Source organism: Centropristis striata, chromosome 10 (assembly GCF_030273125.1).
Source record: "Centropristis striata isolate RG_2023a ecotype Rhode Island chromosome 10, C.striata_1.0, whole genome shotgun sequence".
Taxonomy (NCBI): domain Eukaryota; kingdom Metazoa; phylum Chordata; class Actinopteri; order Perciformes; family Serranidae; genus Centropristis; species Centropristis striata.
The window spans coordinates 22,623,016-22,637,353 of NC_081526.1; the positions used below are offsets into that span (position 1 = coordinate 22,623,016).

The window sequence follows — 14,338 nt, forward strand, 5'->3', positions numbered from 1 at the left end:
ACTCTTCGGTTCACAGAAGTATCCATCAAAAATATTATAAAAATACATAAAAGCTTAGCAAATTTGAGCAAAGAGAGATACCAAACTATGCTGCTCCTGCATGAAGCACATTCCGGAACATATTTACCACTGTGTTACACCAGCTTTTCTTTTAATGAGAACAAATGAGGACAGTAATTGTTGAAGTTTTGAAAGTGAAATTATTTTCCATTCTTACTTGATATACAACTTCAGTTGATCGACAGTCTGGCACTTCATAATGCATCACTCATTTTGGGATACAGGTTTGGACCGCAGGCAGGCCACTCTAGTACCTGCACTGTTTTCCTTTAAAGCCATGCTGTTGGAACATGTGCAGATTGTGTCTTGGCATGTCTTACTGAAATAAGCAGGACGTCCCTGGAAAACACGTTGTCTGGATGGCAGCATATGTTACTCCAAAACTTGTATGTACATTTAAGCATGAATGGTGCTTTCAGATTTGTAACAGTTACCCATAATGCCCTGGGCGCTAACACACTCAAATACCACCAAAGATGATACAGTAGCTTCTGAACTTTGTGCTGGTCACGATCTGAATGGTCCTTTTTCTCTTTAGCCTGGAGGATATGACGTACATGATTTCCCATCACCAGACCACAGCACTCTTTTCCACTTTGCATCAGTCCATCTCAGATGAGCCCCGACCCAGAGAAGTGATCAGCGTTTCTGGATGTTGTTGATAGATGGTTTTCACTTTGTATGGTAGAGACTTAACTTACGTTTGTAAATGCAGTGAGTGATGAACTGTGTTTACTTTTGTGAATAGTTCCTGAGCTGATGTAGTAATGCCCTTTATACAATTATCTTGGTTTTTAATGCAGTGCTGTTTGTGGGGTCAAAGGTTAAAGGATGTTGGTTTTAGTACTTGTCCCTTATGTGTAGAGATTCTCTGAATTCTCTGAAACTTTTAATGATTTATGGACTGTAGATTGTGAAATCCCTAAATTCCTTGCAATTGTGAATCATGAAAAGTTCTTAAACTGTTGGATTATTTGGCCATGCAGTTATACACAACTTGGTGAACTACAACTCATCCAGAATGCAGCTGCTTGATTGGTCTTCAATCTTCCCAAATTTTCACACACAACACCCCTCCTCCGCTCCCTCCACTGGCTACCAGTGGCTGCGCGGATACACTTCAAGACTCTAGCTCTGGCGTACTCTGCTGCTAACGGTTCAGGTCCTACTTACATCCAGGACCTTGTCAAACTCTACACCCCTGCCCGTCCTCTACACTCTGCACCAACCAAACAGCTGGCGACCCACCCTGCGTGGGTCAACTCGCCTCAAAACCACTTCCAGACTTTTCTCTGTCTTGGCTCCCAAATGGTGGAACGAGCTCCCCACCGACATCAGGACCTCAGACAGCCTGTACATCTTCCGCCGCAGGCTGAAGACCTATCTCTTCCAACAATACCTCGGTGAAGTCATGGTCACCTAACAGATATATATATATATATATATATATATAAAAAGCTCTTATTCTTTTCTCTTCTTTTCTTCTTTAACATATAACACTCCTTTAGAGATGACAGTTAGCTCTTAAAGTTATGTACTTAGTTGATTCCTATGGTCTATGTCTAGTACCATCAGGTTGAATGCACTTATTGTAAGTCGCTTTGGACAAAAGCGTCTGCTAAATGACATGTAATGTAATGTAATGGTGAACATCACCCCATCCTTGATTATGAACAACTGAGCTTTATGCCCCTTTCATACCCAATCCTGATACTATCACCTGTTTCCAATTAACCTGTGTACTTGTTTCAAAAAGGTCTTTTTTGGCCCTGTCCCAACTTTTTTAAAATGTGTTGCTGACATTAAATTCAGGGGTGTTTATTTAAAATAACCCATGAAGTTTAAACATAAAACATTAAATATAAATGTATTTATGCAGGGTTAAACACAGGCACTTTTTTATCAGTAGATGAACAGTCAGATGTGTTTCAGAGCAGTACGAACAAATCACTGAACTGATTACTTAAATCAGATATTCTTCCTTGTGGATGTTTGTGTAGCAACTGTTCCCCAAACAAGCAGGGGGACCTGCTCATGCCTGGCTCCACTGACGTAAGTAACAAAGAATTGTACAGAACTGTTGCACTTTTAGGCCATTAACTGGAGACAATGGGTGCTGTACTACTATACTCATTTTAAAGGCTCTTCTTCTTTTTGACATGTAGCACCTTCTGCCTTCGTCGTCCCAACAGGACACTCAGCATTGGCTGCACCGCCATAGGTTCTCACCTTTCTCAAGGCTTTTTTGCAGCTTCTCAGGTAACAGGGAAAAAATCTACACATTTTGAGCCGTAAAAAAGTATAGCCAGTATAGAATAGATCTTCTGCTGTTGTTGCAGGTGCTGATCTGTTGAGGATGAGCAGGGAGGATCTGATCCAGATCTGCGGTCCAGCAGATGGTATTCGTCTGTTTAACACTATGAAAGGAAGGTGAGACAATAAATACAGCTCAGCCACATCAAAATATTTTTTATTCGGTTCTTTCCCTTACAAAACACAGTAGGTTTTACTTGCCTGTTTTGCAGACACAGGGGTGATTTACACTAGATTTGTTCATTTAAAAAAATGTATTGGGGAAGTTCTATTGTCATTGCTTCCTTAGGCAAAGCAGGGTTACATGAAATTAGAAGGTATGACTCAGTGGAGTGTCATGCCCTTTCATTAGGATTGGCTGGGAATTCACCTATGCTTATCAGGTTCAATTGGCACAAGCTTTCTACTTATGACAAAATGGGATTAATCATTATTCGTGTTAAATTCTCAGGGGATTTCACTTTACTTCTGCCCAAACTTGAAAAAGGACCATCTACAGGGTTAAACATAATCAACTCAAACACTTCTTCTTTAAGTTACTCAGTTAAGCCATTACGGTTTAAAACCTTGACAAGAGAAAAAAGAAAACAAATACAAAATATTTTACTTACTCAAACTGCCTTACATCTTAGAAATTAACTACATTAGCATTTTACCATCAAATATGCATCCAACTTGCAACAAATATCAACATAAAACCATTTCCCCACCAGAAGCATCTCTGGAAATGGCCAGCAAGCAAAGTCCCGAAATGAGCTTCTGTCTTCAACAACTGCAACATTCGCTTCCCAGGCTCTTATCCTATGCTTGACGGATTGCTTTCAAAATAAAAGTCGCCTTTTCAAAATAAAAGTATCTGTCCATTTCTTCAGTTTAACAAACATTTCCAGGTTTTAAGGAAGGCCCATTCTATGTTGGACTGTCTTGCATTTATAGTGTTAAGCTGTGGTCTGTCTAGATTGTTACATTGTGTGGTTTGAGTTTACTTGGTCAGCACTGTCTAAACAGTTGACACTTAAAGCACAATCTTGCCTGTCCCATGATAAGCAACAGTGTACTGCGGGCAGGATTGAACTTGTAATGTCTACGTTAAGAACTCAGTCTGTGTGTGTGTGTGCTATTTTATATCCATTACTTGATATGAAAGATCTTTTATTTCTTATGTTTGTAGTCCAGTGCTCCACCCTCTTTTGACTTCCATTTGGGCATTCTTGACTAATCCTTTTGCCTACCTATGCAAATAAGGTGCAATGCGCACACCCTTTCAACTAATAAGGAAATGGAACTCATTATTAGAACACAATTAAAAACAATTCAGCACATGCACACAAACACAGGCATTTAATCCTGCAATTCAGTGTTTAAGGTAGACAAGAGGGCAGACAAAGAACCCTCTTGACTCATGCACCTACTGTGGCATGGTCTATCTACTACCAGTAATAGCGTCTCTACTCACCTTTTCCAGGTGTATACAGCCCCGTCTTACCATCTATGTGTGTCAGCAGCAGGCCAGACATCAACATCCCATCAAGCCAGGGACTGGAGAAAGTAAGTGTACAAACTGTAAAATCTGATTCGTATACCCTTATGTTAAATGTATTTAAATCATTATTATTAATAATAGGGGCGGCTGTGGCTCAGTTGGTAGAGCATTTGTCCAGTGATCGGAGGGTTGGTGGTTCGATCCCTGACCATGGCAGCCTACATGTCGAAGTATCCTTGAGCAAGATACTGAACCCCAAATTGTTCCTGATGCTGCGTTAATCGGCGTGTGAATGAATTCCCAATGGTGGCAGGTGGCATCAGTGTGCCCTGGTAGCCTCGGCCACCAGTATGAATGTGTGTGTGAATGGGTGAATGAGCGTATAGTGTGTAGTGTAAAGCGCTTTGGATATAAGTGCACCCCATTTACCATTATTATTATTATATCTTTTCCCCTAAGATGTGTGATGTTTTAAAGGGTGTCTTAAAATATACAGTGTATAAATTCTCTATTGTGAAATATCAGCAGTGGTGGAAGAAGTATTCAGATCCCTTACTGCAGTAAAAGTACTAATACCACACTGAGAAATTACTCCACTACAAGTAAAAGTCCTGCATTCAAACTAAAAGTACTAAAGTAACAGCCTCAAAATGTACTTGAAGTATCAAAAGTAATAGTACTCATTATGCAGAATGGACCCACCCCGTTTATATATTCTAAATATAATATTTAATATTTGTATTGATTCATTATTGTAAGCAGTGTTTTGATTTCGTAGAGATAGGGCTCATTTTACCTACTTAATATACTGTTATGAGGTTTAATTTAAAAGAAAATTGAATTGGATCATGTTTTTTTATATTTAATCTCAATCTGAAAAGTAATTAAAACTGGCAGCTAAATGTAGTGGAGTAAAAATTACAAAATTTGATTGAAAATGTTGTGGAGTGTAGTGTAGAAGTATGAAGTTACATAAAATGGAAATACCCAAGTACATGTTTCTCAAAATTGTACTTAAGTGCAGTACTTGAGTAAATGTACTTAGTTACATTCCACCACTGAATATCAATATATTTTTGATCATAATAAAACTCACGGGAAAATAATTTGTAAATTTATATCACAGAGTTGTACATGAAGCTGATTCATGTGTTCCCTCCTGTCTCCTTTGTCCTCCCTGCAGTCTACCATGCTCTGTACCTGGAGGAGCTAACACTGTTGGACCTGTCTGAAAAGATCGCTATGCTGTACCGCATCACTCCACAGCAGATTACACACATCTACAGACAAAAACCCACCGGCATTCACGTGTTAGTCTCTGATGAGGTATGCTTACGTCTCTTACATTAATATAGCAGTAAACGTTTTATCATGTAAAGGTGTCCAGCCCAGAGACTGAAGTCATGCTACATCCATGTGTTTTTTTAAAGAAATATGTTTATTAATTTTCAAGAGACAAAACCAAAAAAAAAAACACTTAACAAAGATCACATAACATACAGAACACAGCACATCTTGGATTACAACAATATTCCATGGTTGTCAAGTTCTGTCTTCTTTGTGACCACAACTCTGCCCAAACTTGAAAAAACTGCTTGATCAGTACGTGAAGGATGCAAAGAACAACTCATTTTCCACTTTTTCTTTGATTTTTATTTTCTTGAAGATGGTTGGTGTTTGATGGTTTAAACAGAATTATGCCAGAGTGGTATGAAATAGGTTGATAACCTTTAAGATAAACAGGCATAGTCTTCAAAGCAAATCCCACTAAACATTTAACTAAACAGTTTTTCTAAAGAATAAATGTGACCATTACTTTACAAACAAAGTCATTCAAATTAACCTAGTAAATGATTAAATTAGTATAACTAAAATTATCCAACTTAAACTGCATTAGTGACTAATTAAATCAAAACAGTCATGGAAAAGCATGACCTCAACATATATCATCCACATTCAGAGGGTTTTTTTTCCTACCAGTCGCATCTTCAATCTGATCAGGAAGTGTGGTCTTGCCTTGTTTCCAGCAGCAGGTGAGAGGGCTAACTGAACTACCACCAAACATTTAGGCTGTGTCCCAATGTCAAGGATCCTTCCTTCAGAGTCGGGTCCTCCGAAGGCAAGGCAAGAGTCCTTCCTTTGACTGGTGTAATGCACAAATGGGAGAGCCTTCGGAGTGTGCAGCTGTGCGTCATTGCGTAATTGGACGTCCTGCTTAACTTCAGCGCCGCTCTCGGCCCTTTGGCTAAGATCAAGTGTAGTATCTGTTCTTATCAGTTTAATAAAAAATAAATAAATAAATTCAGCGCCGCAATTTCAAAATCAGTTCACGACATGAATGTGTCTCCGGCATCAGCACTCTGACACATATTTGTGAAAATGGAAGAAGATGCTTTAAGGTTGAATCTCCACGATTTATCAAGTAAAAACCATAAAGTGGATTAAACCTGAATATTTAAGTGATCCTGGCTGAATTCGGCCGCTACTTAGTGCCATGAATGCAGCGGCGCATAATTCATCATGGAAATATGTTCTGTGATTTTTTAATTTTTATTTTACAGTACAGTACAATAACAGTTATTTATAAATAACAATAATGGATAATGGCGGACTTTCGGTCTCTGTAAACATAATAAAGAAATGTATAACTTTCTGAATGGCACACTTTAAGCTTAATATTCTGGCATATGCTTATTCATATGTTTTTGCTTGACTTTGAACACACGTTTTGTAAGTTATGTGATAACATTCAGTGTAAACTGAAAATATCTACATATTTAAATGCATATTGCGCCGCCGGCGTCGCTGTTTCTACGCTCGCCATTTTTAAATCTTCCGGTAGACCGGTGTGCGCAATGCTTTATGGGTAGTCGGAGTGCACGGAGGATACACACATGCATCCTCGGAATTTGGGCAAAAGAAGGACTCTGTCCTCCGGAGCATCCTCGACATTGGGACAGTCCTTCGGCGGATGTCGATGACGTAGTGTCCTTCAAATCCAGCCGTTTGAGCATCCTTCCTTGACTTTGGGACACAGCCTTAATGCCATGCCTTTCCAGTGGGTGTACAGCAGAATATCGTCCCCCTAGGAGCACTTCCCACCTCTTGTGTGTGGTTGCCCTCTGCAGGTCTGGAGTGCATTTTGTGAATGTGTTCTTGTGAATATTGGGATTTGACACAACAATGGTCATAGTTAAGATGGATACTATAAACAAAAACCTCTAAAAGTAGCACAAAAAAAAAGTATTAATTTGAAATATACAAAATCACATACTCATTTACACTGTGAGGTTTTATACAACAGCCAGTCACATTTTAAGATCATTCAATACTGGGTCCCATGTTACAGATTGGTTTAGCCACAAATTATATGTAGGCACTAGGGTTGTCATCATACTAAAATTTTCAACTCGATACCGATACTCAGGAAAATATTCAATACTCGATACCATTTTTGATACCACAAGGATAAAAACAAAGACCCCAAAATTTAACAGAAATATTTTTATTAACAAGAAAAATGCAACGTGTAAAAATTAACAGAACCAAATAATTAAATATTTATAATAAAAACAGTTGTGCAAAAAGAAACTGCAACTATGATAACAAGCTTCAGGTCTGAGGTAGTGCAAAAAATAAATAATACAATAAAACAATTACAATTATAACAATATTTTGAGGTTGTATGCTGTGCACGGAGGGGTATCGATACTTTTGAAAATGAGTATCATATCCGGATACAATGTTTTAGTATCGATACTTTTGACAACCCTAGTAGGCAGAGTCCATCTTCCACACACGTAAAATCAGCTTTTTTTTACAATCACCATCCCAAACTGAATATCTCTTCTTTCAAATTTATTGACCGAAGAAAGGACGCTTGTGGCCCCCAGGATGGCCAACAGGGGGCTGGGTACCAGATTCTTACCAAAAGCCTCAGAAAAACACGGAAAAATACACTTCCAATATGAATGAAGTTTATTACATGTCGAGAATACATGCGCTAGAGTAGCTATCATCGATTTACATCAGTAACATTCTGGTGAAATGTCAGGATAACATTTGTGTAGCTTTTCCTGTGAATAATGGAGTCTGTGGAGCGTTTTAAACTGTATTAGGTTGTGTCTGGTGTTAACTGAACACTTTTGCACCTTACGAAGAAATTCTTCCCAAATTTCATGATTTAATTCCACGTTCAACTCATCTGCCCATGCCTGTTTATACACCTCTGTATTCATACCTCCATGTATGTCATGTATGTTTTAATCTGAGTTTCTTCGTTCTTTGTTCACAACAAATTGTTGAGGTAACTGTCCAGGGTGTGTGTATGTTAGTGGATGTGAGTCCCTGTGTGTACCCAACCCGTTCTCATTCCCAAAGCGTAATATACCGACGATTTGTCACACCCCTAGACGTATCATACTGGCGCAAAGGGTACCCTTCCACGTCTGTGTGAAACGCTCTGGGTTCTCAATTGACTCCAATATAAACCCGCTCGCGGCGCTGAGAAATGCTTAGAGCAGAGGCTTACAGCCGTCTATTCACTCCAATAATATCCCGACCACGGCCCTCCATTACGCTGCCAGCGACAATTTGAATGGAGAACCGAGGACCCTGTGTACGGAAGTATTTTTCTCCCTATTTTAAGGATTTCTTTTAATGACATCGTCAACATTTCTCAACACAAACACATCAAAGTCTCACTGATAATTCAACAATAAAATAGCTTCATGTTGTGGCTCTCAGTATCATTTTTTTTCTCATTCGATTCTGAGAAATAAACTTTTATTCGTTTGTTTTACGGCATTCCACTGGCGGACATTTCTCTCATTTTTAGTGAAAAAAAATAAATATTTTGACTTTGTTTCTGCATAAAAATGGATTTTGATTACATTTCTAGCGAGAAATATATGTTTTATGTTCTTAATATTCACTCAGTGAATGTACATAATCACTTTGTGGCGAAGATCTCGCCAGAAAAAGACGATCCGCTGTGTTTTATTTTGAAATCTGTTTTATTTTGTAATCTTCCGCGATCATAGCGGATGTGGTCCTATCCTCGCGGATGTGCTGTGCGATCTCATTGAATCGCGCTTCACTGTAAATGGCCCCGACTCTGCTCTCCTGTTTTAGTTAAAATATCTTCATTAAACAAACATTGTTGTCTTTTTTTAGCATAGATAATATACATACAGTGTAATTATTTATTAGACAGTGTGTGATATTCGATATATTGGGTAGAAATAGGTTTTCACAGCCCTAATAGGGAAGAACTACAAAACGAGAGGTCTAGGGAGTTGTAGTTTTTTTAATAAAACAGGTTTTTCCCTAAAATTGGAAGTTGGAAATACTTAATTAGTGGCTTTCCAGGGGTTTGAGGGGATGTCAATCACATTTTTGGCATCAGAATTTAAATATTGTCTTGTTCAATGGGGGATTTGTTGTTTTTTCAGCATATCCTAAAGCCCCCCCACTCCCACCCCTTAGTGACTATGCTCACATTATAGTCCATGTCAACACCTTTCTATAACAGTAGGTCTCATGTCTGTAACCCTTTTTGTCTCTTAGTTATAATCATTTAAATATGCCCCAGGGTTAAGGTTCAAAGGTCAATATCTCAAAGCAAGAATATTATAGAACCTTGAAATTGATATATGTTACTCTCCAGGCCAAGACCTTTCCGGTGATGTATTTGGTTTAGCTCTATGACAAAGTTTTATTTTTTCACATCTCGCACTCAGAGCACTCAAAGGGCTGTGGGAATCTAAGTCTGTTAGGGCAGATTTCCAAGGTTTGAAAAAAATAAAACTTTGTCATAGAGCTAAACCAAATACATCACCGGAAAGGTCTTGGCCTGGAGAGTAACATATATCAATTTCAAGGTTCTATAATATTCTTGCTTTGAGATATTGACCTTTGAACCTTAACCCTGGGGCATATTTAAATGATTATAACTAAGAGACAAAAAGGGTTACAGACATGAGACCTACTGTTATAGAAAGGTGTTGACATGGACTATAATGTGAGCATAGTCACTAAGGGGTGGGAGTGGGGGGGCTTTAGGATATGCTGAAAAAACAACAAATCCCCCATTGAACAAGACAATATTTAAATTCTGATGCCAAAAATGTGATTGACATCCCCTCAAACCCCTGGAAAGCCACTAATTAAGTATTTCCAACTTCCAATTTTAGGGAAAAACCTGTTTTATTAAAAAAACTACAACTCCCTAGACCTCTCGTTTTGTAGTTCTTCCCTATTAGGGCTGTGAAAACCTATTTCTACCCAATATATCGAATATCACACACTGTCTAATAAATAATTACACTGTATGTATATTATCTATGCTAAAAAAAGACAACAATGTTTGTTTAATGAAGATATTTTAACTAAAACAGGAGAGCAGAGTCGGGGCCATTTACAGTGAAGCGCGATTCAATGAGATCGCACAGCACATCCGCGAGGATAGGACCACATCCGCTATGATCGCGGAAGATTACAAAATAAAACAGATTTCAAAATAAAACACAGCGGATCGTCTTTTTCTGGCGAGATCTTCGCCACAAAGTGATTATGTACATTCACTGAGTGAATATTAAGAACATAAAACATATATTTCTCGCTAGAAATGTAATCAAAATCCATTTTTATGCAGAAACAAAGTCAAAATATTTATTTTTTTTCACTAAAAATGAGAGAAATGTCCGCCAGTGGAATGCCGTAAAACAAACGAATAAAAGTTTATTTCTCAGAATCGAAGGAGAAAAAAATGATACTGAGAGCCACAACATGAAGCTATTCTATTGTTGAATTATCAGTGAGACTTTGATGTGTTTGTGTTGAGAAATGTTGACGATGTCATTAAAAGAAATCCTTAAAATAGGGAGAAAAATACTTCCGTGCACAGGGTCCTCGGTTCTCCATTCAGATTGTCGCTGGCAGCGTAATGGAGGGCCGTGGTCGGGATATTATTGGAGTGAATAGACGGCTGTAAGCCTCTGCTCTAAGCGTTTCTCAGCGCCGCGAGCGGGTTTATATTGGAGTCAATTGAGAACCCAGAGCATTTCACACAGACGTGGGTACCCTTTGCGCCAGTATGATACGTCTAGGGGTGTGACAAATCGTCGGTATATTACGCTTTGGGAATGAGAACGGGTTGGTGTACCACTGCTCCCATACAGCTTTTTTTTTTGCTGATAATGCTTAATGCCCACTGTGTTGTTGTTGAAGCTAACTGACACCTGCCAGTTACCCCTCAGTTAGCTCTGTACCCACTGTTGCACTGTTAACTGCTAGCCAATTAGCCACTGCCACGTTGAGAGCCGTGTGCAGTCAATCGACAATCAAGTCTTGACAAGCCAAATTTTCTTGTTCCATTGGCAGGTCATTTTGCTATTTGTAAGCAAAATACACCTAATTTTTGTACTTTTTTTCTTCTTTTTGAGAGGTGGCTTTTTGCGGTGTGAGTCCCTGTGTGTACCACTTGCTGCCTCTTCACTGCTCCCATACAGCTTTTTTTTTTGCTGATAATGCCTAATGCCCACTGTGTTGTTGTTGAAGCTAATTGACACCTGCCAGTTACCCCTCAGTTAGCTCGTACCCACTGTTGCACTGTTAACTGCTAGCCACTTAGCCACTGCCATGTTGAGAGCCGTGTGCAGTCAATCGACAATCAAGTCTTGACAAGCCAAATTTTCTTGTTCCATTGGCAGATCATTTTGCTATTTGTAAGCAAAATACACCTAATTTTTGTACTTTTTTTCTTCTATTTGAGAGGTGGCTTTTTGCGGTGTGAGTCCCTGTGTGTACCACTTGCTGCCTCTTCACTGCTCCCATACAGCTTTTTATTGCTGATAACGCCTTCCTGTCCCACTTCGTTGTTGTTGAAGCTAACTGCCACCTGCCAGTTCCCCCTCAGGTTACACTGTTAGCTCTGTACCATAGACTGTATATAAATAATGGAAGTAGTCACCATGACGTCACCCATTGGTTTGTGGACTGCCCGTTGGAAGCCTCGAGTTCAGCGTTATACTCGTCGCCATCTTGCGTCGCCATCTTGTTTCCGATACGCAGAGCAGACCATAATTGGACTGTGGCGGAGCGCGAGGGATCTGATCACTGACTACACGCCTCTCTACACCGGCAACCCAACTGAGAGAAGCCGCTGCTAATTCATGTTAGCATTAATTGGAGCATTAACTGGGATGCTAGTTTTGGCTAGCAAAAAAAAAAAAATAAATTTCTTTCCTCAGAAAACTGAGCAGCGACTCCTTGGAGTGTCTGTTAGTCCAACCAAACACTGAACAAGACATTTTTACTGAACAAAACGTTATATATAAATATACTGCATATGCAAATATACTGTCATTAAGTGGAAATACAGTGTGAAAGGGTCAAAGTTATGAGACCAAATCGGTAAACGTCCTCTTTTCTATCTATATAACGTTATATATAACTTTATTGACACGTTGCCATGGATACGCATTGCTCTGCTTCTCTCCTGGTGACGGCTCGCCTTGTCAATGACCTGTAGCCATGCCCCAAATCATACGATACTTTATCTTCTATTTTCTTCTAAATGGGGCCATTATTAGAACTATTGACATCAAATTGTCTTGAAGATGATTTTTTACTAGCGATTGAGACCATAATGTTGTCCTGAAATTTTTTTCTGAGGTAATAAATCAAGTGAGAAGTTTTCAAATTTTGCACTGAAATGAATGGGCAGATTTTTTTTTGCAGCCAAACTTAGCACCCCCTACTGGAATTTTCGGTGAATTGCAGGCTTAAGGCACTTCCTGGTTGGCCTCCATGCTCAGGCACGGAGATTGCCGCCTGCTCTGTACCCACTGTTGCACTGTTGACTGCTAGCCACTTAGCCACTGCCATGTTGAGAGCTGTGTGCAGTCAATCTATGACCTCTGAATTCCATGTACAGGCACTTTAACTCTTCGTAGCTTTGAAACATTTACCAATCAGCACTATGTGGGGGCCCAGACACACAACAGGCTAATAGCTGTCCTGTTACTTATAGTGTAGGTTTTTATTTCTAGTTCAGGTTGGATTTCACCTGTTCAATGTTCTTTTCAGATGGTGCAGAACTTCCGGGAGGAAACAAGCTTCATCCTCAGCACTATAAGAGGTAATTATTTTTATAGTCAACTTTAAATTTTACAACTTACTGTTAAACATTCAGCATCTGTCGTGTGTACCTTGAACATTGATATTTTTGATAGATCTTTTAATGGATTGTTTTCTGTTTTCCAGATGAAAACACTGATGGCTACCACATTGTGCTGAAATGACCACAAGGCATTCAGTAGCTTTAGAGTTTCCCCTGACAACCAGTGGAATTGTACAGCTTGTATATAAGTCCTTCTAAACTACAGCATTTATTAACATTTATAGTACAGATGTAACATGTTGTTAACCTTCCAGTTAACTGTTAATTTTGTGGTTTTGTTGAGTTTTCTTTAATTTTCCTGTTTTATTGGTAAAGTTATTAAGTTACTGATTCATGCTTGATATTCTTTGTAATTACAGGTTAACACTGCTGTATTACTCCCTCACATGTGCGTCCATTTTATGCCTAAACACCTAAACATGCAAGTAAATGACTTTCATGATAATAAAGCAGCGTTAATGAAGACAAATAGAAAAGACATATTAACAAAAGTGTATTATGTTATTTCAATGGAATGCAATGCCCCTGCTCTATTCTCATGCTTTCCCCAAATATATCATGTAGTCTATTGGTTGTTTCTGTTTTTCTATGCCCTGATCTATTTTGTTGAAGAGGTGTCATATGAAATTAAGTCAAAGTAAGGTGTTTATGTACATAGACCTACTGAATGTTTAAACGAAGATACGAAGTTTCCTTTTCGAGAGTGACTTTGACTGCCATGGCTCTATGATGAGTGTATTTCACTTAGAATTAAGTGTTTTGCACTGTTTTCAGGAGATTTTATTCACTAGCATCAGACAGAACATGGGCAAACATGTAATGTTCAACAACGTGTTGGCATCACTAAATGCATACCGGCCTTCCCAGTCTCTGTCTCAAATAGACACACACATTGTTGTGACACCCATGGGAGACTGTTGATGTGTCGAACTGAATTACATCATGTGAGGAGAAACAAGAAAATATAGTTAAAAACGGCGATGAGATTTCTTTATTACCTGCAGGCTACTGTGTGCCATACAGATAGTTTCAACGCATACTTGAAAAATTGGGAAACTATTGGACCCCAAATTGGTCCTGATGCTGCGTTCATCGGTGTGTGAGTGAATTCCCAATGGTGGCAGGTGGCACCAGTGTGCCCTGGTAGCCTCTAACACCAGTATGAATGTGAATGTGAATGGGTGAATGACCGCAGTCTGTAGTGTAAAATGCTTTGAGTGATTGCAAAGTGACTAGAAAAGCACTATATAAGTGCAGGTCCATTTATCATTTACCAACAAAACATGGTGGTAAGGGCC

At 39.0% G+C, this 14,338-nt stretch overlaps 1 protein-coding gene and 1 non-coding gene across 2 annotated transcripts in view; both read left to right on the forward strand.

The window, feature by feature from the left end:
- Positions 1-13,560, forward strand: part of tfcp2l1 (transcription factor CP2-like 1) — a 29,186-nt gene extending 15,626 nt beyond the window's left edge. Inside the window, exons 9-15 of the mRNA XM_059342207.1 lie at positions 2,061-2,112; positions 2,226-2,319; positions 2,400-2,490; positions 3,839-3,921; positions 5,040-5,182; positions 12,947-12,998; positions 13,124-13,560. Coding sequence (XP_059198190.1) covers positions 2,061-2,112; positions 2,226-2,319; positions 2,400-2,490; positions 3,839-3,921; positions 5,040-5,182; positions 12,947-12,998; positions 13,124-13,161 — 553 coding nt within the window. The 3' untranslated portion in view covers positions 13,162-13,560. The remainder of the gene's footprint in view (positions 1-2,060; positions 2,113-2,225; positions 2,320-2,399; positions 2,491-3,838; positions 3,922-5,039; positions 5,183-12,946; positions 12,999-13,123) is intronic.
- LOC131979648 (U2 spliceosomal RNA) lies at positions 6,080-6,266 on the forward strand. The gene has a single exon (XR_009395082.1). It is a non-coding gene; the product is annotated as a U2 spliceosomal RNA (small nuclear RNA).
- Positions 13,561-14,338: the final 778 nt, after the last annotated feature.